Source organism: Dipodomys ordii, unplaced genomic scaffold (genome assembly GCF_000151885.1).
Source record: "Dipodomys ordii isolate 6190 unplaced genomic scaffold, Dord_2.0 Scaffold187, whole genome shotgun sequence".
Taxonomy (NCBI): domain Eukaryota; kingdom Metazoa; phylum Chordata; class Mammalia; order Rodentia; family Heteromyidae; genus Dipodomys; species Dipodomys ordii.
The window spans coordinates 2,310,943-2,332,081 of record NW_012267403.1 but is presented as its reverse complement, the minus strand read 5'-3'; the positions used below and the strand labels follow the sequence as shown (position 1 = coordinate 2,332,081).

At 37.5% G+C, this 21,139-nt stretch overlaps 1 protein-coding gene across 1 annotated transcript in view; it reads right to left on the bottom strand.

The window, feature by feature from the left end:
* The window catches only part of Heph (hephaestin), an 82,938-nt gene that overhangs the window by 6,326 nt on the left and 55,473 nt on the right, over positions 1-21,139 (bottom strand). The window contains exons 16-19 of the mRNA XM_013034291.1: positions 8,732-8,838; positions 5,128-5,353; positions 2,398-2,537; positions 1,406-1,568 (exon numbers count right to left, since the gene is read on the bottom strand). Coding sequence (XP_012889745.1) covers positions 1,406-1,568; positions 2,398-2,537; positions 5,128-5,353; positions 8,732-8,838 — 636 coding nt within the window. The remainder of the gene's footprint in view (positions 1-1,405; positions 1,569-2,397; positions 2,538-5,127; positions 5,354-8,731; positions 8,839-21,139) is intronic.

Here is a 21,139-nt window from a genome sequence, read left to right as displayed (position 1 = left end):
TTAGGGGCTGGGCTTTGGTCAAGTAGATCAAAAAGTGAGACACTTAATTGTTTAACAACCTAAAGACACAAAAGTCAATGCAGCCTCTCCTTCTATTTGTTTGGTGAAAAACAAAGGTGAGTGATAAAACATTTACCTGGTTATTTCATCACCATAAAAATTAAGAAAAAAAATCCATCCTTAGAACCAATTCTGTCTGGAATAAGCAATAGTTAAAGGTCGATATCTGTTTCTAGCCTTTGATGGACAGAAGAAAAAATAACCTTTCACAACCTTCACAAATCCAATTAATTAAGAGGTAACCATTAGAAATAATTATAAAATTTGTTTTTAGAAAAGATGCATTAAGGGCTGGGAACATAGCTCAGAGGTAGAATACACACTTAACATGATTAGGTACTAAGTTCAATCACCAGCACTAAAATAAAATCAAGGGACTCATAACTCCTAGCTTCCCACACAGTATTGAGGGGGAAGGTGTGGAGGTGCTGGTGTGGTTAACCGAGGGGGGCATGATGTTGCCTTCTGGCCCTTGAGCAGGGAGAAAGGCACAGGAGGAGAGGGAAGCAGAGACAGCCTACTCTACTCTAGGTGAAAGCAGAGGATCATATGCTCAATATTGTCTCTATGTCCTGGGTCAGTAAGTGCCTTTGCAGGGAGGAGTTGGGTAGTATCTGTATTTCCATACATCAATGTGTGGCATCAAGCAAGCTCCATTCCTGTACTACCCACTGGCAGCTCTAGATCTCCCTCCTTCATCCCACTGGGATGTCATGCTCATAAAGCATTTCTATTAAAAAAGGACTCAAAGGCCAGGTGTTGTGGCTCACATTTGTAATCCTAGCTATTCAGGAGGCTGAGATCTGAGGTCCATGGTTGAAAGCCAACCCTGGCAGGAAAATTCGTTAGACTCTTTAACTCTTATAAACTATTCAGAAAAAGAGCCAAAAATAGAGATGTGGCTCAGTGGTATAGCACTAGCCTTCAGCAAAAAGACGTTTGGGTACAGCATCTAGGCCCTCAGTTTAAGCTCCAGCACTCAGACAAAAAACTGAGAAAAAAATTAAGAAAGGGGAGCTCATGAGCAATAGTCTTAACGTACTTTAAATAATAAATTTATAGATAAATAGAAAGTGTGTAGACCTGCACCAGGCATAGAGCCTACGCAGTTTTAGATTAGGTCAAGCCTTGGGAGGTCAAAAGGTATCAAAGTATTCTGGAGATAGACAGGTTTCCGGAGGCCAAGTGAGAAATATTGCTGGAGAAATGCCTGGGGAAGGGACATACTCTGTACATCTGGTTCTTCTGGGATCAGAGGAGAGGTGCAAGAGGTTTCTTGGGATTATCTTGTTACTATAGGCTAAAGTGTTAGAAGATGACCCATCTTAGGGAGTTAAGGCCTTACCTTTTTGAGGCAAGACAGTAAAGAGTGTCTCCATGCCAGCATGGACATGGTCAGTCACATGGCAATGCATCAGCCATGTCCCAGGATTGCTGGCAACCATCTCCACGACTTCAAAGGTGCCTGGAAACAAGTCTACAACATCTGCCCGGTAACTCTGTCCATTCTGCAAGAGAGATTAGGAGTAAGGAAGGAACTTGATTTAAGAGAACCTTACATCTCATAACTTGGAGGAAATAAAAGTCTCTAACTTCACATTAGGGACATAGGATTCCAAAATTCCTAGAACAGAGAATAGCTTTAAAAGCCCATTATATTCATCTCTCCTAGGATCCACCCACACAAACTAAATCAACAGAAGACTCTCTTCTACTGTTTCTTAAAGTGCCAAAGTGCAAAAGCTTTTCAATTTCTTTTAGAAGACTCCAAACTAGTTTTTCCATAACTTTCAACTGGCGGAAATCTCGAGAATTTGACTTATGCTCTGACCTCTATGAAGTTGCTTCATGATGCTTTTAGAAATGAATTCAATGAGGTTTCTCCCCATTGTCATGAACATTATAAACACTTTTAGATCTCAAGGTCTTGAAGGGAAATCTTCAAAATACATGGATAATTCTATGTAGCTCCTGAAATAAAACTCTTCTTCTGATGGATTAGGAACTTTCAGTAATTCTGTGATGTTATTTCAAAATTTCTTGCTCCTAGGATCACACAACTCATTGAGTTGCAAGTCCTTGACAGAGACCCATAATGTCAATTTCTTCTATGTCCTTTCCGTATTAATGAGCTATTCTCTTCAATATTACAGGGGAAAGCTAAGCTGTTGAAGAATATCGCTGATTCTGGAATATATAATCAGATGAGACTCACAGATCCATGCTCCATATACTAGGCCTCCGCTCTTCTAACTGATTATTATCTTTTTCCTTGCTATTCCCTTCATCCTCAGTGGCTGCCATGGCACTCTTGCCATCACCCCCTCTTCTGCTCACCCGATAGAGGAAGCTCTCTGCATGGAAGTGGACAGTGTGTATGTCAGTATCTTGGCCCATGGCCAGCATATACCAGGCCACTTGTTCTCCTTGGTGCATGGTAAGACCCTTGAGGTTGGCATAGACTTTCCCATTGATGGCTGTAAAAGAAAAAAAGTCTCTTTTATCTCTCAAATCTCCCTTAGACACCCCTTTGTCCCTGTCCTAGGGTCTAGTCCCTATAATTGGATGACAGCAATAGGCTCCTAATTCACATCATCTTTAATCCATCTACTACTCTCCAATCTACTGTTCACATTGATGTGATCTCTGTAAATAACTAATCTTACTGTTCTACTTAAAATATTGTAATAGATCCCTCCATCCTCCAAAAGGAAACTAATGGATCTGGAGCTGAACATAATATTCTTCAAAATAGAGTCCCAAACTAGCTTCTCAGAGTTATTGCCCACTACCCCAAGACATTTACTCCAAGTAGTGTCATTTTTCACCATCCTTCACATGACCCATGCATGTCCATTGTGTCCTTATATTCCTGAGTTTCCTTCCTTGCTTCTTTTAGTCATGGAAAAATTCCTTGATCTCCTAAGCCCTTCTCAATACCCCCAATCCTTACATTCCCATACATTTCTGAAATCCTGAGTACTATCTCTCTGACTCTTCTACATTTAGCTACTTTTAAGGTATAAAAATATTTTAAAGTAAGGTGCCAGTGGCTCACTCCTGTAATCCTAGCTACTCAGAAGGCTGAGATCTGAGGATTGTAGTTCAAAGCTAACCCAGGCAGGAAAGTCTGTGAGACTATTATCTCCAAATTAATTAACAAAAAGATGGGAGAGGAGCTGTGGTTCAATGGTAGAGCTAGCCTTAGGCAAAAACAGCTCTGGAATGGCACCTAGGTTCTGAGTTTGAGCCCTAGGACTGGCACAAAAAAATGCTTCATTCCCCCAACTAGACTACGGAAGGAAGCCAAATGCAAGGATGCTACAGAATTATCAGATATCATAGATTACAATAAATTTTTAGCTTGACACATTCATGTAATTAATAATATTAATGCATGGACCTCATCCTCTCTCTTTCCAAATTGCATTCCATGCTCCAAAGACACCCAACTATTCTATGTTATATTAATTTGCACTGGTAAGACTTTGCCCAGAATAATTCCCTCCCACATCCCATGTTCTCACAGAGGGAAGGTAATATTTACTTTTCTCCTCACGAGGGGAATAATGGAAGGAACATTTATGGTCTGTCTCTATGTCTAGGCCCACCAAATTGGAAATTTGGGAGAAAGAACTAAACTGGTTCACCTCAGCCCATTCTAGAGCTTTTCTCTCCATGACAAGTCTGATCACAGAAAGGGATGCAAATTGATTCACTATTTCCTTTTTGGACAAAATGATGCTGCTGTTGAAGGAGGAGAGTTATTGTCCATCTAAGTCAATGGCATGTAGAAAATCGATCTACTGCCAGGGAAGTAGCAGCAAGCCCATTTACTTGTAGAACTAAAATTCAGTTTTCTAATTATCCTTCTCTGTAATTAAAAAACTCACACTTGATCTGAAGCAAATGTTTTTTTTTCTCAGTTCAGGAATCCAGAAGGGAAGAAAATAATATTATTTGTTTAACCCTTTGGAGACATTATTTGACTTTGTATCTGCAGTGTTAGCATTCAGAAAATATCCACAAATATATACTAGATAGACAGGTAGTTAGAGTCATACCTGAAGAATCTGGATTAATGGACACATAAACAGATAAAAGTGGGCATCAGTCAAACTCCTGTATTAGCACAGTCTACCTGTGCCCCATTTTCCCCTTTGTCCTCAGCCATTTATTTCTCAGATTTGACAGGAACTAACAAGTTCACTTTGTGAAGTTTATGAATCATCAGTTCTAATGTGAATCACTCATGTTTTCATCAAGAGGAAATAGCTAAAATCTGTGGGACAATGGGATACTACTTTTGAGTTCCATTAGAGTCATTATCAAAGCTGCACCTCACTCACATCAAAGAAATCTTGGACTAGAAGGTATGATAAGAGATCACTTCATACATTCCATTGCATTTAAGTCTTCCCTCTTATTTAAGACTTTCTCTTATTTGTGAAAAGCTACACAGATCTCTAGAGCAAAGGAAAGCTTTGGTGAACAATTTTCCTCCCAAAAATTACATTCAAGAATCAAAAAGGATCTTCCTTGTACATAGCATAAACCCAGTGTGCTATTCCTGAGCATCTCTTCTCAACTATCCCATCCATAAATGGAAACTTTGAAAAGCAGACTAAAAGACTAGCTAGCCTTCACCTGTCTATACTGAGAAAGCAGATCCCTAAATCCAAATGGCAATAAAACAGCACGATATGAAGAGATTAAACCCTGAATTTTCAAACAGAGAGGCCCCAAGAAGCCAGCTCATAAGATACAAAGAGAGTCATAAATGTCCATCTTGCCTTCTCTAATATGTTAAAATTTGCTCATGTCACCATGGCAACTTTAGAATTACCTTCCTCTTTCCTTAGCACCTGATCTAATCTGGATTATATATCCATTTTTTATGTGAAAATGTACAATAGTTAAAGATTTCTTCCAATTCATCTCCATTATATCTTCCAATCTTCCTATCTTTTCTGGATCTATACCCCCTTAAACAGTGATGGGCCTATTTGGTAGCCACCTGCAACCAGTGAAATTTGTTTGGGTTAGGGGTACTTCATTTCTACAGACCATGCATTTTATTGCTCTCCAAGAAAGTCTCGTCCTGTAGGTTAAGAAGTCCTGGCTCCTGGGGTCCATAAGTTGCCACATTCTCCTCCAGATACCACGACTGGTTCTCATCAAAGATCAAAAATAACAAAGCAAATTCCTGATCCATATCACTTCGTACTCCATGGGGATCCAGGGTGCCCTTTCGGCAGATGGCCAAGGGTCCCACAAGGCCACTATACATGTCCTAAATGAGGAATGAAGAAAGAGAAAGAGATGGAGTTACTCCTGTGTGGAAGTGATCTGCAGGGAGTTGGCCCACCTAATTCCACTGTGCTCCTTAGCAGTACATCATAAAAGCATCTTAGTATGTTAATTCATTCTCACAACCATTTTGGAGATACCTTCTATTGAATATATGCTTTAGCTAACTTGAACTAGCTTTATGTTTTTGTTTTGTTGCTCATGGGGCTTGAACTCAGGGCCTGGGCACTGTCCCAGAGCATTTTGACTCAAGGGTAGCATGCTATCACTTTGAGCCATAGCACTACTTCTGGTTTTCTGGTGATTATTTGGATATAACTGTTTCATGCAGTTCCTGCCTGGTTGCTTTCAAACCACAATCCTCAGATCTCAGCTTCCTAAGTCACTAGCATTACAGGCAGGAGCCATAGGTACCCAGCTTTTAACTCATTTTTAAGAAATAAATTTAGCCAGGTGCCAGTGGCTCACACCTATGGCCTTAGCTATGTACAGGCTAAGATCTGAGAATCATGATTTAAAGCCAGCTTGGGTAAGAAAGTCTTATTTCCAATTAGCCAGCAAAAGGCCCAAAGTGGAATTGTGACTCAAGTGGTAGAATATTAGCTTTGAGTGAAAAAAGCAAGAAAAGCACAGGGCCCTGAGTTCAAGTTCCAGTACTGGAACACACACACACACACACCATTTATTTTTTATTACTTTAATCCTTAAAATGTGACACAGGTGTGCATGCTAGTAGAAAAATTCAAACAAGACGTAAATAAAAAAGATCCTAAGTAACAGCTTCATCTCCCATCTCCAATGGTAGATGCTTCTTGTTCAGTTTTCAAAAATAATAGATGTAAAGGTATGCATACACATACAATGGGGTAATTTCTTTCATCTCTATGTACTTAATAAAGATCTTAAAGGTTGTTATCCTTTGTTTATATGTATGGGGTCAACTCACTCTTCTGAACAGTTTTATGATATTCATTTGGATGTACTATCAATGGCATATGCCTTAGATAGGCCCATAGGGTTTTCCCCACTCTTTTGCTCTAATGAATCTAAAAAACATCTATAGGGAATATACTTCTACATATCCATATATATTTGTATGACAAATTCTTAAATTATATTTTTGACTCAAAATATGTTACAGAATAGGGGCTGGGAAGGTAGCTCAGTGGTAGAGTGCTTGCCTTGTGTGCATGAGGCCCTGGGTTCGATTCCTCAGCAACACATAAGCAGAAAAAAACCAGAAGTGGCGCTGTGACTCAAGTGGTAGAGTGCTAGCCTTGCGTTAAAGACCTGAGGGACAGATCCCAGGCCCAGAGTTCAGGCCCCACCACTGACAAATACATACACACACACACACACACACACACACACACACACACATATATATATATGTATGTATATATCCATATATATGTATATATACATATATATACATACATATAGACATACATATATGTGTGTGTGTGTGTGTGTTACAAAATAGAGAATTCTAGTCTTATTTAATTATTTCAACTGAAAGCTACTCAAAAAATGCAACTGCTCAAAGAAAAATGAATAAGAACTAAGTGCTATCATCTGTCACAAATTCAATACTAAAATAAATGTCCTTTTCAAAAACCACAAGTTTGGGGTACTTTTTCAGGATAGGATAATTTCCATGATTGGAGTTATGAGCACTCATTAAGACTTCTTGGAGGACAAGAAGGAAGAGAGCTGAATTTGGGTAAGACTGGTTGAAATGCATTGTAAGTATTTGTACAAATGTCACAATGAAGTGCCTTCTTGTATAACTAATGTATGCTAATTTGAAAAATAAAAAGGATTATAAGAGAGAAAAAACAGTAATCTAATCCAGAACTAAGAATATAGCTCAATGGCAAAGCACTTGCCTAGCATTTTAAGACTCATCTCAGAATTTACAAGACAAAATGTATAATCTTCAAAACTTCTGTCTTCCTTAAGGCTTTCTCTCCTCTGATACCTCTACTGCATGTTGACATAAAGTAACTGGAATTGGGGGGGAGGGGCAGTCATTGCTGAGAAAAATTCCCTCATGCAAACCTGAGACTTATTGAGAAAAACTCCCTCATGCAATTCTGAGACTTATTCGTCAAGGATCTCTCTGGAGCTTTTTAATCCTCTCCTCTAGCACAGTTCATTGTCTTTTGGGTCTTCTTTAGTTAGCACAACCAACATATTTTTTCCAAGTTCTCATTAGCATTGTTACTAGGGTACTTGAAACAATCCTTGGTGCAAAATTCCACTGCTTTTATGATTACATCTTCATCATGGTTCTCCATTGCATCTGTCATTTCTATTAGTGATGGTGTTCTCACTACCACTTGGTTGGCAAGTAATCTAACTTGTGGCACCATCTGTTTTTGGTCCTCTGGAAACATACTCTAAGATGTAAAGTTACATGTAGAAGGTTATTGGCACTGGATGCTGGTGGTTTCATGCCTGTAAACCCAACTACTCATGAGACTGAAATCAGCGGATTGCAGTTTGAAGCCAACCTGTGTAGAAATGCCTGAGAGACTCCATTTCCAAAATAATAAGCAGTAATCAAGTTTTGATCTGGTGATGATCATTCTTCTGAGGTTTTAGTTCATCATGGCAGGGAAGATGTAGTAGAGCACAGTAGCTCACATCATGGTGGCCAGGAAGTATAGAGCAAGGTTGAACTACTCACTTATTTTCAAATCCAGTAAGCACTTACAAAACTCAATACTCTTTTATTCTATTTCTTCTCCCTGCAATGTTCTATCCACCATATCCCATATCTAATTTCAAGGCCCAAAATGCATGTTCCTTCCAATCTAATAGAATCTCCACTTCCCTTTTACTTAGTCCATACTCTTTGAAATTAGGAAATGCATCTTACATTTTCAACATCTAAAATACCAAGTAAAATGACTAGTATAGAGTACATATTCAATAAATGATTGTGAATGGCATGCTATGCATGAATGGCTAAATAGATAAAGCCATTTTCCAGATGAGGAAACAGAGGTAGAACAAATTTCCTAAAATGACTCCAAAGACAAACAAATACCCACATTTGGAACTAGAACTCCAGCTTCCAGACAACAATACCTAGGGGTTTTTTTTGAATGCTAATGTATTTGTCTAATATGATTTTAAAAAGAAGAGATGAGAAAGGAAATTCTCAGGACAAATATCTGGTGCTAGCCATTATGTTCACCTCCCCCACCCCCTTCCTAGTAAATTCAACATTTGAGGATTTTCTCTTCAAACACCATGCTATATGTTTGAGGGCTTACTTCTTCCTATATGTGTTTTTTCCATGTAGTTTTCCCATTTCTCAGACTTATATCTAGGTAGTCAATGTTGTCTTTACCTTAATGGGATCCACTGAAGAATAATAGATCCAGGAAACACAAGCAGAGTCGTTAGGTCCAGGACCAGATCTCTCTGGAACTTTCCACTGGTAAATAAGCACTTCACCTAGGACAAGTAAAAAATGGAATTCAATTTGGACCAGGTGAGAAATTTCTCTCAACTTGTAGGTCTCTTGAAACTTCTGTAATGGGTCAGATAGCTCTTAATCTCTCCCATATCAGTCTCCACTTTATCTTGGTAATTGTTGTTGTTTTTTCCCTCATGGAATACCCTCAATACTCTCTGCTACTCTTCCAATTCTTAAAAGCCTAGGTGCAGTCCTTTGGTAAGGCAGCACTGCTGGTATTTACCCTGTTTATAATTCTGCACCATTTTTATAGCTGTGTTTTGGTCTACATTTTTAGCAAACCATTTCAGTGAGACTCTCCATCCATCCCCTATGCCTTTATTTCTATGCTCTTTCTATGAAAGCTTCTAGTCACTTTTGTGACATAAATTATGATCTATGTCTTGATAAATCTTAAATGCTTCTAGCAAAACTCCCTTGATAATAAACCCCAACTCAAAATTTTTTGTGCTAGGCACAATTTGAAGATTGTCTTGATAGCAGCTCAAACCCTGAAATTGTTGGGCAGGGAGTCTAGTGCAGTGAGATAGTGCTTAACAGGTATGAGCACACACACATACAGACAAAACATCTTATTTCTCAAACTGTACCTTCTGTGTTTAGAAATAACATCATTCTCCCACACTGAAACATTTAGTCTTCTCATACTCTCATCCATTCAACATCCAACCAAAAAGAAATTCTTATTGATCCCCTCTCTATACACTATATTTTATAGACATCCTCTTCTCTGTGCAATTCCCACTGCTACCGCCCTAGTTTAGACTTTTCTCAACTAGTTACAAAACCTCTTAAGGCTTTCTGCCTTCAGCCTTGTCCTTTCCAATCCAGCCTCCAATCACTTCCAGATTATTTTATAATAGCTTTCTTGAGAAATAGTTCACATGTTATATAATTTATAAATTGCAAACTGCCCTAATTTAATCATTACACATTGCATACATGTATTGGAGTACCACACTATAACTCATCAATATGCACAATTAACATATTTAATTAAAATCCCTTTATACAACTCCTTAACAAAAACTAAATAAATTATAATAAACAAGCAAATTAAAGATATTACCTGGAAAAATAAGAAAATAAAGTGCAAAATTCAATGGTTTAGTATACACAAAATTTTATAGCCAGCACCATAATCTATATTAGAATGACTCACCACCATGAAAATGTCTCCCTTTATCTACCACTCAAAGACAACTACTCATGTATTCGCTCTCATTCTAAACTTTTGATACAAATCGAATTATATACTATGTTATATTTTCTTAGTAGTTTTCGTCTGCTTTATGTTTCCATGGTTCACTCTTGTTGTAGCACATATTGGTACATTTTTTGAGACAGTCTCCCTATGGAGCACAAATCAGCCTGAAATTCACAATTTTCCTGCCTCTGCCTCATGAGTTCTGGGATTACAGATATGTACTTGCACTACTCCCAACTGTATATCAGTACCTACCTGATTTTTATTGCCAAAGAATATCTATTTTAGGAATATATTTTATTCATCCATTCATCAGTTGGACACTTTGTCATTTCTACTTTGAGACAATTGTGTGTCCCTAGATTAAAAGCCTAACTCCACACCAAAAATATAGCGATCAACATTTATGTACAAGTTTTTGTGTTAACTCATGTTTTCAATTCTTTTTGGCTTATATGTTGGATAGTATTACTACCTTATAAAGCATCTCTTACAATTAATCACTTAAGGAACTGTCAGTTTCCCAAAGTAGCTGTCATTTTGTATTCCCATAAACAGTATCTTATGATAACTAGTTACAGTGTTCTTGTCTTAATTTTATTTTAGCCATTCTAGAGTGTGATACATATTGTCTTGTTTTGAGTTTGATTTGCTTTTCTCTGATGAGTAATGTGTTGAGTATCTTCTCTTTTAAATATCTGCTTTGGAGAAATAAGTATTCAAATCATTTGCTTATTCTTAACTTGACTATATGGAGACTTTTGATAACAAAATAATAAATAATTCTCAAAACAACAAAATGAAAAAATTCAATTAAAATGAGTCAAACTCTAATCAGATATTGTATTAAAGATGTATAAGAGCCAGGTTTCAGTGGCTCATATCTGTTATCCTAGTTACTCAGGAGATTAAGATCTGAGGATTGTGGTTTGAAGCCAGTCTGGGCATACAAATTCAAGAGACTCTTAACTACACACACACACACACACACACACACACACACACACACACAGAGAGAGAGAGAGAGAGAGAGAGAAATGGAACTGTGTCTCAAGTAGTAGAGTACCAGCCTTAAGTAAAAAAGCTAAGAGACAGCACTAGGGTCCTGAGTTCAAGCTCCATAACCAGAATAAACAAATAAAGAAAAATCACATATAAGGTATTCGTCCTCAGTATCCACTGTGAAAATGCAAATCATAACACAATGCCAGATAGGGGTATGGCTTAAATAATAGAGTGTTTACCAACAATTACAGGGCCCTGAGCCCCCCCAAAAAACAATAACCCAAAATGAGCTAGGGAGCTCAGTGGGAGAGTGCTTTCTAGATGCATGTTACCCTAGGTTAAGCCCCAGCACTGCTACCCCCCTAGACACATACATGTGATATCATTGTTTATGTATTGCTAATAAGCCCTCCAGGTAATTCTTATGGTCAGTGGTATGAGAATGCCACTAAACTCCCTAGATTATTTTACAGTCTACCTCTTCTCCTGTTACAAAAGGGCATGCTAAATACAGCTGCTCAACCCTGTGGACTACAGCTCCTTTAAATTTATTTCCAGTCATAGCTATGTTGTCTTTCCTGTTATTTCATTAGTTCCATATCACATTCCCCTTGGTGAAAATTCAAACTTTCAGCACACTCATCAAGCCCATCTGTTCATATATCTTCACCCTCAAAGAGTAACTTCATCTAGAAACTCACAAAATAATATTGGCAAATGCTTGTAAACAATGCATTTATTTCTTTAATCTGAAAGATCCTTGTGAACAGGATGCTGGTGGTTCACACCTCTAATCCTAGGTACTCAGGAGACTAAGATCTAAAGGATCGTGAATTGGAGCCAGTTTGGGCAGAAACGTCCATGAAATTCCATCACAAAAATAGCCAAAAGCAAGACTGAAGGTGTTGCTTAAATGGTAGAATACCAGTTGAACAACATAAGGCCCTGAGATCAAATCTCAGTATTACCTTCATCCAAATCCCTATGAAATAGATATTAATTCCATTGTATAGCGGAATGTAACTAAAGCTCATGAATAACTAAATTATTTTCAGTGATACATGTTTAATGGTAACTCCTTTGTACAACTACTTAAAGATGAAAATATAATTAAAAAGTAATACAGTATAGCTGAAATCTGAAATTAAACAGCCTAGCTCCAGAATTCCTGCCATTGCTATTTGTACTAGTTACATTTTTTTAATTTTAATTTTTTTATTGTGAACATACTGTACAGAGGGGTTACAATTACATGGGCCAGATAATGAGTACATTTTTATCAAGCATTGTAGGCTCCTCCTTTGTTTCCCCTTCCCATCTAGTTACACTTTTTTGCCTCTGACAAAAATGTATGATATCAACACTTGAAAAAGGAAAGATTTATTTGGTCTCATGGTTTTAGAGATGTCAGTTCACAGTAACAATGAGGGTTTGGTGGATTGGGGTAGCTCACATCATGGTGGCCAGAATATACAGGAGAAAATGTCTAATCTGGGAGCTTTCACCTTGTTTCTTTTTGTTCCTTTCTTATTGTTATTATAAAGGTGATAAGCAGAGAGGCTACAGTTACAAAAGTCATATAAAGAGTTCATTTTGCTTAACATCATCTTATATGGTCATATATACATAGCTTTTGACCTTCCCTGCATCTTGTATATACACTTTTCTAATTTAGGGAGGGGAAGAGAAAAAACCAAAATGCTCAGATAGGGATACAGGTTGACCCATTGTAACAATGAAATGTACAGGACACTATGTGGAAAATGAACTTGGGGGGGAGGGAGGAGGTGGGAGGTGGGTAAGGAAGGGATGGTAGGGGAAAAACAAAGGAGGAGGTAACAATGCTCCATAGGAAATGTACTCATTTTCTTACTCATGTAACTGTAACCCCTCTGTATACTATTTTTACAATAAAAATATTTAAAAATTTACTTTAAAATACCTTCAAAAATGATTACTGAATAAAATATTTCTTCTCAAAAGAAAAAAAGTACATTTCTTTTTTGACAATGTCACCCTTTCTCTCCTTTTCTCCCTGTTTTCCCTCCTGTCCTCACCCCCAAGTTTTATAGTTCATTTTCAATATAGTGTCTAGTGAGTATCACAGTTCCATTTACTTTGTTTCCCTTTTATTTCATCTGTGCCTAAATGATGGCACACTTCATCCTCCTTAGGAACTTATCTCTGGCTTCCTAACAATTCTCAGTCCAATCAAGTTGACTAATCAAGATTAGCCATCTTACTACCAACTCTAAGGGTTCTCATTCTTTCTTCTTCTATATTCATATCCAACAAGCCCTCTATCTTCAGAAGGAGAAAGAAGGATTCTGTTCTAGCTCAAGGCTCTACTATGTTTAGGTCAGTTGTTTTGTGTATGTGACGGAGTGCTGTGCCCTTGTGTGGATTTTCTGTTCAGGATTACCACTTGAGCCACAGCTCTACTTGTGCCTTTTTGCTGGTTAATTAGAGGTAAGAGTCTCACAAACTTTCCTGCCTGGGCTTGCTTCAAACCATGATCCTTATATCTCAGCCTTCTGAGTAACTAGGATTACAGGATTCTAGAACAGCTCTTAATTCTACTTCATCTTATGTCCTGCCAGACTCAGATTCCCTCTCCCACCTGGAACTTTAATCTGTGCTCTGTGGGTTCTTCTATCCATTCAGTGACAGGAAACCTTTATCTTCCAAAGATCATTTGGCATGTAACATTAGGTAATACTGAAGAATACGTTGCTATGAAAAAAGCAGCTAGATATATTGAATTTTGATTCCCACCTGTGACTGCCTTAGAATCACACCAAATGATTTTCAAAGACCTTATATGTCCTGGGAGCCAGGTGGTCCTCACTCCTCTTTTAAACCATGCTGAAGTCTCTTATTCCTTCTTTGACTCTCCTCCTCCCAAGCTTACCCTTTCTAGTACCTGCCTTCCTTCACAAAGGAAGGTTATTTTTTAAAGGTTGGTCAACATTTCTGTCTTCATTTCCTCAATTCCAGTTCACTCTTTAATCCTCCACAGGAGGCTTCTATTTTCACCAATCCATCAGAATTGCTTCTGGCATAATCTCTGCTGTGGATTTAATTGTTTCTCTTCAAAACCATTTATATGCCAAAAACTTAATCCTTAGGAGCTCAGACTTTGACCACATTTGAAAATTGTGTCTTTACAGAGGTAATCAATTTTAAATGCAGTCAGGCCCCAAGTCAGTATGAATGCTGCCTTTATAAAGAGAACTTTGTAAACAGAGACAAACCCAAGGAAAAAGACCAGAGACACAGGGGAAAGATGATCATTTGCAAGCCAAAGAGAGAGGAGGGAAATAGAGCTTTCCCTCACAGCCCTCAAAAACAACAACAAAAAAAGTCTCTAGAATCATAAGTAAATGAATTTATGTTGTTTATATCACGTTTGTGATATTTTATTATAGCAGCCCTAATAAAACAACATGATGTCCAAAAACTATAAGAATAAGTTAAACTGAGCACTGGTATCTGACATTTGTAATGTTAGTTACTCAGGAGGCTGAGATCTTATTGTTCAAAGGAGGTCCAGACAGATAGATGCAAGAGACTCTCACCTCCAATTAACCCCCAAAAAGCTGAAAGTAGAGTTATGGCTCAAGTGGTAGCACACACACACACACATACACCCACAATTGGAAACCCTACTGGGTCTAACGTGGTTTTGTACTTCAAAACTTAAGCCAGGGGCTGGGAAGGTGGCTCAGTGGTAGAGTGCTTGCTTTGCATACATGAGGCCCTGGGTTCGATTCCTCAGCACCACATAAGCAGAAAAAAAAAGCCAGAAGTAGCGCTGTGGCTCAAGTGGTAGAGTGCTAGCCTTGAGCTGAAAAACTGAGGGACAGCGCCCAGGCCCAGAATTCAGGCCCAACGACCAGACCAAAAAAAAACAAGCCAAACCAAAGTGTTATTATCTAACCACCCAAAAAATACACAAATGTTTCCCACCTTGATAATATCCCCAGGAACCTCCTCACTTAGCTCCTGATACTGTGTTACTCTTTTCCAAGCTTTTTATCTGCTATATTTCTGCCTCTGAGACCTGATCTATCTCATAATTCAGCTTAGCACTTGAACTTTGAAAACCAGCTTTCATATCATAGCTTAATGAACAGAAATAGCTGTGTCTGACTTCTCCATATTCACTGAAGGCCCCAAACCTGGTCTTATTCTTTTTGTTGCTGCAACCTACATTTACATCTAATATGTTCCAAGCTAGGAAAGCAATCCTGTGAATTTTAATACCCACCTGTCCTAATGTTAAACACCCATTTCCTCATCAAGGAAAAGTATCTAAAACTATTGGGTCTGGCTGCACTGAAGAACTTAAGAGTAACAGGTGGCTTGGTAATTAAAGAAATTTTGTATTTGAAGGATTATGAGTTAATTAAAGCACGTTATTTCCCACACACTTTCTCTGGCATTTCTCATATTGGACTGCATTCCAGTCTAGTTTCATTATCTCAAAACAACTTCCAAAGTCAACCTGTCTTGTTAGTCATGGACATAAAGACTACTTGGCTACCTAAAGGTAAGGTTGGGACTGAGGATGGAGCTGAAATTAAAGTAATATTTTATCCTTTGCAGTTTCTGATACCCTATTTAAATTGTTTTTGATAGCAAAATATTGCTCTGCCTCTGGTTCAGACATCATTCAGACATGTCCTTTTGGTCTTTTTCATTAGTTTATATTTCTCTACTCAACTTTTTTTTGAAAATGAGAGAAACCAATAGCCATTGTTTTTAGTAATATAAAGTAACTTAAGTGTAAATATGCATAAATGCAGAGAGAAAGGTCCAGAAGGAAATACGTGTTACCTCTGAGAAGAGAGTAAGACCAAAGGGGAATTCTGCTTATCTGTACCATTTGAATATTTTATTATGAGAATGCACTCGTGTATTACTTCTATGATTAAAAATAAATTTTTAAAACTATGTACAAATAAAACATGTGCAATACTGAATATTTCAGAATCTATAAAAACAGAGTACTAAGGCCATTGAAATCCTGTTACATAAAAATCAATACTTAACTATTTCTTTTTGCTGCATATAGATATATGTACATATGCAGATTTACATAGATACATAAGTATACGTATTTATGCATGCATGTACATATTTTCTCATTTTATAAAATTACAATATTTTGAAATAGTTTTAAAGCCTGACATTTGACTTAACTTTACCTCATTAGTATTTTCCAATATCATTAGATATTTCACAGATATGAGCTTAATAGCTATGTAATTCAGCATCTTATGAGTTTACCATAATTTAACTGTTTTTTCCCATATTGGGCATTTGGGTTGTAAATTTTCCTATTATGGATAATGTTTTGCCCATAAATCTTTAAATACATCTACGATTATTTCCTTGGAATGAAAGTCTCAAGGTGGAATTAATGAGTCAAAGGGGATAGAAACTTCTAATCTTGACATGCATTGCCAAATTGCCCTTCTGAAAAGGAAAATCTAAACCCCCTATGACTAATACACATTACACCATATCCCTAGTAACACTGAAAATATAGTTTTAAAAAACATTGCCAATTTAAAAATTAAAAAATAAAAACCTCAAAGATATAATAAACAAGACTGGTATGACTTTGAATTCATTATAAGAAACCTCAGATGGGTCCTTTACACTGTTCAGCAGAAAAGCTTGTTTTAATTATACTCACCCTACTGTGTAATAGCACATCAGAATTTATTCCTCCTATCTAATTGTAACTTTGTACCATAATGTAATGTATCTTTTAAAGTAGCTAGAAGAGGGTATTTTTGAATGCTCTTGCCACAAAGCAATTATGAATGTTTGATTGTAATGAATACGTTAATTACCATGATTTTAACATTGTATAATACACACATAGATAAAAGTAGCACATTGTAACCCATAAATATGTACAATTATTGTGTGTCAATGAAAACATAAATAAACAAATAGCTTGCTTTTCCACACTCTGAGTTAGTAATTTCTTTTGCTCCAAAACCTCTTTTGCTCCAGTTTTCTTTTGCTCCAAACTCTTCTGCTATAATACCTACCTTCATAACACCTATGGCCTTGCTTGCATATGAATCCACAAATTTGCTTTCCTCCCATAAACCAGGAAAACCCCTCTGTTTGACGGTATTAGAGCGTGCACATATGCTAATCTCAGTGATCCAGCAGAGATGTAGAAACTATTGGGAGTAAGAAAAACAGTAATCAAAGGAGTAGGGTAATTAAAAAGGAAGAATGAATGGGATTCAGAGCCTGAATAAAGAAAAATGATACTTGATGAGGCTTTATCATTTGTCACTGAAGAAAAAATACTGAAGTTGGTGCAGATCAGAGAGATTTATTGTGCAAGACAATATCAAACCCATGTGCAACTATAACAAGGAACTGAATTTTTAAACTGATTTTAACTTCTTGGTAGTGACTTGAACTTAGGGCCTTTTACTTTCTACACAAGAATTTTACCACCTAAGCCATACCTTTAGTCTTTTTTGCTTTCAGTTTTTTTTTTTTTAGATAGAGTACTTTATATCTAGGCTAGCCTCAGATAATCCTTCTACTTATGCTTCCTACATAGTGGGATTACAAGCAAGAACTACCATCCCTCATTTATTCCTGAGATAGGGTCTTGACAACTTTTTGTAAACCTGGCTGATCTTGAACTGAAATGCTTCCATCTTTACCTCAAAAGGAACTAAGATTACAGAACTAAGCCATCTCCTCTGGCCAGTTCCTTTTAATGTTAATACCCACATGTGATTAATGGCTATGGCACTGGACAAGTCTAGAATACACTTAAAAATCTTCCCTGGATCCTAAATTCCGAAACCCCCCCTCCAACTCCACAGACAAGTCTTCAAAACTAAGTGGTTGATACTCTTGATTTTCATTTCCACAACTTCTTTCTATACTTCTGTCCATATAATCTGATTCATGTTCTCATAATCCACTAAACAAACTATTTACAGTATCTGTTTTAATATAGTTGAACTGGTAAAGGAAAATACAAGTGAAAAATAAAGGAGCCAGGTAGGCTCTGGTGGCTCATGCCTGTAATCCTAGCTTCTCAGGAGGATGAGATCCAGAGGTTGTAGTCCAAAGCCAGGCTGCACAGGAAAGTCCATGATACTCTTTTTGTATGTGTATACCAGTCCTGCGGCTTAAACTCAGGGCCTGGGCACATTCCCTCAGCATTTTTCTCAAGGCTAGTGCCCTACCACTTGAGCCACAGCTTTAATTCCTGATTTCTTATAGTTAATTGGAGGTAAGAGTATCATGGAGTTTCCTGCCTAGGCTAGCTTCAAACCTTGATCCTCACATCTCAGCCTCCTACATAGCTCGGATTACAGCCGTGAGCCATTGATACCCAGCCAATTAGATTCTTATTTCCAACTAGCCACTAAAAAGCAAGAAGTGGAGCTGTGACTCAAATGGTAGAGCACTAGCCTTGAGAAAAACAAGCCCAGGGACAGTGACCCAGCCCTCAGTTCAAGCCTTAGAACTGGAATAGCAACAACAATTTTTTTTAAAGTAAAATGAATTTTAAAGTTGTGGAAACAAGCCAGGCACCAGTGGCTATGCCTGAAATCCTAGCTACTCAAGAAACTGAGATCCAGACGTTCAAGGCCAGTTCAGCCAAAGAAAAGGCACAAAACTCCACCGGAAGTGATAGTCAGCCATAAGCAAGCAAGATGAGTTCACCTAGGACCACCTACCTTCCCCCAAATTGTAAAAACTTATCCACACACAGAATCCAAGTAAATGTTTACTTACATTTTTTAGTTCTCTTTAAGATACTTTTACATTTAATCTATATGCAATTTATCTTAGCATGTGGTAATAGTCAGAGAACAAGTTTTATTTTCCCCTAGTAGATAACTACTTGTCCTAAAATCATGTTGATCAACTTTTCCCTTTTCCCTTGAAATGCTAACTTTTTATAATATTAAGCAAATATATATATATGTATATATATATATATATATATATATAGAGAGAGAGAGAGAGAGAGAGAGACTTAAATATGAGAGTCAAAATTTCAATGCTATTATGATGGTGTCATTCCATGATGGTAAGAAAGTCTAGTTAAATGGCTCCTTCCCTTTGAGTCACTATGGAAACGATGAAGAAGAATGGTAGTCAAATGAGAACCAAAGTATTTAATAGCTAAGCTAATGTCTACTAACCCCTGCTGCAGAACTTTGCTAACAGATGAATTATAGAACAAAACTTTGGTGTAGAGGCCTAATCAAGGCTTCTTCTTTATGATTCCATGAAACTAAGATAATTAGGTGTGCCATGCACCTGTGTTAATAAACACATCCAGCTCACCCAGTTGCAGGCACAGGTCAACAGATCACAATGCAAGCAGCTAGGCAGCACAATTAGGAGTTCTGAGATAAAGAAACATCAATCCAGCCAAGTGTTGGTGGCTCACAACTGTAATCTTACTCAAGAGGCTAACATTTGATCATTTTTGTTTGAAGCTATCCCAGGTAGAAAATTCCAGTGTCTCTTATCTTCAATTAATTACCAAAATGCTGGAAATAGACTGGCTCAAATGGCAAGAGTGTCAAGTAAGAAGTGGAGGCACTGAGTTCAAGCCCTAATACCAGTACACAAAAGAGAAAGGAAAAAAAGGAGAGAGGGTGGGATGAATGGGAAGGGAAGGGGAAGAGATGGGAAGAAAAACCTTCCTACTAATAAGATACTGACCAGCTAAGATCCTGGGTTGTCACTAAGATTACTAACCTCTCCCACTGAGGAGCTACTGTGGGAGGAGGAGGAGGAGGTAGAAAAGTGAAGGATGGGGTGAGCAATGATGTAAGGAGTAACATTCTCATTGTTAATCACAAAAGCAGAGCTTGTTTTGGTATCAAGGTCTTTTATATTATGTTGACTTTTTTGGTGTTCTAGTTGTATCTTTTTAATAATGTCATACTATTAGATTGTGCTAGTCAGTGTTTTATTAAACTAAAAAGGAAAGTCTTAGCCGGGAACTGGTGGCTCAAACTTGTAATCCTAGCTACTTAGGAAGCTGACATGTGAGGATTGTGGGTCAAAGCCAGCCTGGGAAGGAAAGGCTGTGAGACTCTTATCTCCAATAAACCACTCAGAAAACCAGAAGTGGTGCTGTGGTTCAAGTGGTAGAGCGCTTGCCTTGAGCTGAAGAGCTGAAGGACATTGCCCAGGCCCAGAGTTCAAGCCCTATGACTGACATAAAAAAAAATCTTTTCCTCCTCCTCTTCCTCCTCCTCCTCCTTCTTGCTTTGTATGATCCTGGGGTTCCAACTCAGGATCTTGTCCATGCTAAGCAACTTTTTGTCCTCCTAAATGAACTTGATATATGAACATTGTGTTTCATAACAAAAATATTCAATTGCAATATTGATTAGAATTACTGTATATCTATTTACAGTAAATTATCTACTCTTAAATGATGGTAGAATTTTTTCTCTAAGTTTCACTTCTAGTTCAAGGTTTATGTCACTACATGTTAATCACTGCTTGATAACATACATAATAATGATTTGAACTATTTTCTATTATTTTTGTGTCAGAACTAGAGCTTGAACTCAGAGTCTGGGTGTTGCTCCCTAGATTTTTTGCTCATAGTTGGCCACAGCTCCATTTTTGGCTTTTGGTGGTTAATTGGAGATGAGTCTCACAGATTTTTCTTCCCAAGCTGGCTCCATATCATGATCTTCAGATATCATCCTCCTGAGAACTAGATTACAGTTGTGAGCTATCAGTGCAATTCATTCCCAGATGCCCCTCAGTAGTTGAATGGATCAAGAAAATGTGATATATATATATATATATATATATATATATATATATATATATGAATTCTATGTTTCCATCAAAGGAATCACCTTGTCCCATTCATAAGGAAATGGAAAGACTTTTAAAAAATTGTATTAAGTAAAGCAAGCCAGGCTTCATGGTTTCCCTCATTTGTAATACCTAGAATATGTCTAGGGTATTCTTAGCAGAGGATCACAATAGCTCAATAGCTATGTGTGTATGATGACATAAAATGA